This window comes from Saccostrea cucullata, unplaced genomic scaffold, assembly GCF_032062105.1.
Source record: "Saccostrea cucullata isolate Sc308-1 unplaced genomic scaffold, CSIRO_AGI_Scuc_v1 ctg23647, whole genome shotgun sequence".
NCBI lineage: Eukaryota > Metazoa > Mollusca > Bivalvia > Ostreida > Ostreidae > Saccostrea > Saccostrea cuccullata.
Window position 1 is genome coordinate 4,692 of NW_026938442.1, and position 3,781 is coordinate 8,472.

Consider the following 3,781-nt stretch of genomic DNA (forward strand, 5'->3'; position numbering starts at 1 on the left):
TACCTGATAACCCTGTATACCAAATTTCATTTCAGTATGTGCAACGGTTGTGAAGAAAATGAATGGAAACTAAATGGACCGATAGACCGACCGACGGACTGACAGACCGACGGACAGCAGCAAAGCAATATGCCCTCCATTCTTCGAAGGGGGGCAAAAAATGCACACAGAGAAAAAAAGAAAATTGTAGTTAAGTAACACGCACTGTGAGACTCAAACTCACGATCATTATGTCTTCAATCCATCAATCATACCATTATGCCACGAACTCTTGGAAACCAAGTGTATAAAATTAAGACAGATTGTTGAATTTTGAAATAATTTTAGTCAAATGCTGTCTGATGTTTTCATACCAATTGTTAGTCCATTATTTATACACTGAATTGACGACAGATTTTTCCGTTATCTTCTGATCATGACAAGGAGCACGAGACGGGTGTGACCAGTGGGCAGGGGATGCACACTCCTCCATGGCACCTGATCCCACCTCTGGTGTATCGGAGGTCCGTGTTTGCTCTGCTCGTTTTGTATCGTTTTATGGACCTTGAGATTGAATACTGTTCGTTATCTCCATACCCTTCTTTATCTTTTCATCTTTTTCTTACATTTGACCTTCTGGTCTTTCATCAGGGTCACACATACATGCGTAAGCAATCTTTATGCCAATTCTTAACTATGTCTTGAATTTTTCTACTGTGTTTTTTTTTAGATTTTTAGACTGTGTTTTGTGTTAAATAGATTCGGGGCATATATTGTTTTGTCCTGTATTGTTTTGGCTGAATGGTAACTGAAAAGTCACTGAAAGCCGCCATTAAGTTTTAATTGAAAGGTCTTGTTTCTTCCTGTGTTGGTATGCAAACTTCACTTATTAAGTTCTTTCAAATGGCACCAAAGGCAATGACTGTGACCTTGACTGTGACCTATGTGCTTAAAACAGCTTTCTTGAGCTTTGTTGTCACAAACATATTTTTTCAATATAATGATCCAGACATAGATACTACAGTATTTTTTTTCTGCAGCGTTACTGTAAGGTTTGCCAAACAGTTTTAAGTGCTGTGAGTCAAAGTGTTTGTAACACATGCCTTATGCCATGTCTTGATTGTAACACGTTATTTGGAAAACTTCATCTGATAAGATAAAAAAAAAATCATACCCTTGATTGTTTTTCCAGTTACATCAAATATGTCAGCCTGGACATCAATTCCTCTGGTTGACTTTGAACTCTCCAGAATTTCTTTCAGGTCGATGCCCTTCAGTCTCTCCAGTAGGGTTGATTTCCCACTACCAGCACACCCAATGATCATCCCAGAGGCGTGGTACATGGTCGTCTCCCCTTTCCTCAGATTGTCCAAGAAGTTCCTCACAGACTCATCTCCTCTCATTATAACCTGTACTGGTATGCCGACTACAATGACAAGAATATATCTCTTTCATTCTGAATTACAACACACAATAAAAGTAAAAATATATCACAGTTCCAATAAAGCGGACAGGAACAAATGTCGCGTAAGCCTTTTTACTGCATGTAGTTGAGTAAAGCTTTAACTGTGCTATGCATTTTAATTATTTACTAATATTTATAAAGCTACGTATATTAAACAATATTTACATTTACTTTGTTTGACCCTAATAAAACGCATGATAAAATTACAAGTGATAAATACACATAACACAAAAGACCAAATTACCGAAGTCTGCCTAGCGTATGAATATAGGTATTACGTCATTACAGTTTAAACAAAGCGAAACTTTAGGTCTTTTATACCATTCATTTGAATTTCTCTGTTGCAAAATAAAGTTTATTATTTTAGATTGAAAAATAATAAAACTTTGATTATTGTCATCTGTTTTATTGTGCACTATTTTCCCTTGCGGATTTTGGCTTGTGCGCAAACAAACTCTGGCGGGAAACCTGGATTAAGCTATTCCATAAGCTGTTCTATCAATTGCAACTTACATGAAGGATAAGGAGGGAATTTTAATTAAAAAAATTAAAATTGTGGAAAATACAGGGGCTACAAAATGTAAATATAAGCATTGTATAATCATTTTTTGAAAGATGCAGTCTCATAACAGCAATGGTGTGTACAAACAAATTTTCATAACGCGCTAACGCGCGTTATTCAATTTGTTTGCACACACCATTGCAGTTATGAGACTGCATCTTTCAAAACATGATAATTCATTGCTTAAGAAAACTAGCAGCTGTACTGCTCACATAATTTTTTTTATCAGTGAAGACCTTAAAAGAATCGCCCATCCTAATAAAGTATGCATTTTTCATTTTAAAAAAATCACTGATACATGTATTTCCATTTGTTACCTTAACTGTACTGCGAGGATAAACTTTGAAAAAAAAACGGAAAGAAACAGCAAAATGTTAGAGACACTTGAAAAACAAATAAAAGAAACATACGCTTGCTATAAACTAATTCATGTATTGATTGGTCCATCATCGTTACATGTGTGAACATGTCTTCTCCAAGTTTTTCTATCAGTTGTTCTGTTTGATTTGGTAATAACCAACAGCAAACTTCCTCCTCAGTCTTTTTTCTCCGATACTTTGATGATCTGCAGTACTTTGCAATGTTTTCTTTTTCTGCCCAATCCAGAAACATGCTCACAAATGCTCTATCTTTGGCATATTTAAGAAAACATGTGTCTCTAAAGAATTCAGAAGAAAATTCAACATTCACACGATCCTGTTTCAGTATTGGTTTGTACTTCTTTATGTTGCTAAGATTGGATGGCTTTTTAATCTTCTTGATTTCGAAGACTTCAGCAACAGCATTGTACTTCTGTATCCAGTGATTTTCTTTGAGATTTATTTTGTATGAAGCACAAAGAAGAAGGCACATTAAAACTGTATCTCCATCTAAAAATAAACAAGAGGTCCATGGACCACAGCAGTCACTGTTACAGTAGTTTTTGATTTTGGTTAAGAGAAAAAGGCAGAAAAATTAAAAGTATTGCAAAGTTAGAAGATATGTGATCCAAATCTATCCCCAAGGTGAAGGGGTTAATATAAACTCTAATTTACAATAATCTAAAATGTTTCCATATTTTTTTGACTTATGAGGAATCAACTCACTCTGTTCTTTCACTTGGCCATGCGGGCTACCCGGAAGGGTCATGGCCCTTTCATGGGAACAAACTTGAATTCCCTTTATCTGAAGACACTACATGTATGTGGCAAATTTGGTTGAAATTGGCCCAGTGGTTCTTGAGGAGATGAAAATGTGAAAAGTTTATGACGACAACACCAAGAACATGAAGAATGACAAACATCAGAAAAATTTTGATCAAAAAGTTCACTTGAACTAGCTATAGCCTTCGGCTCAAGTGAGCTAGAATCAGATTATTACTGCCTCAAGTCAGTCCAGTGATCTAATGGAAAGGTAAACTCTCAAAAATGAATGTCTTGATTTTACAAATTAATACATTCTGCATCATTACAAACCTTTTTTCTTGTGAATTTCTCTAAATAATTTCTCAACATCTCTAACGTCATGTTTTTTATGATCACTAGAGGTCCTGATGCACATCTGACACAAGGTGACGTCACACGGGATACAGAACTGGGTTAACGGACGGCTTGGATGTTTCCTGCATTTGAAATTCTCCAGAGGGAGACCTTTTAGAAGAAAATAGGAATATGCATAAGAAATTAATACATATGTTTTTAGCATCTCAATATAATCATATATTTTATTTATGTTTCCCAATATCACTGGTAAGGCTGACATTATATTTAGATTTGATTACAGTACACTAGTCATGA

General features: G+C 35.4%; 1 protein-coding gene across 1 annotated transcript; it reads right to left on the reverse strand.

The window, feature by feature from the left end:
- Positions 1-1,153: 1,153 nt before the first annotated feature.
- LOC134250252 (uncharacterized) lies at positions 1,154-3,623 on the reverse strand (the record flags this gene model as incomplete). The annotated part of the gene is made up of 3 exons (XM_062732606.1): positions 3,461-3,623; positions 2,417-2,875; positions 1,154-1,405 (listed from the first exon to the last, which is right to left on the reverse strand). Coding segments are annotated over exons 1-3 (796 nt in total), but the record flags the coding sequence as incomplete, so codon positions are not given.
- Between the last annotated feature and the right edge of the window lie 158 nt (positions 3,624-3,781).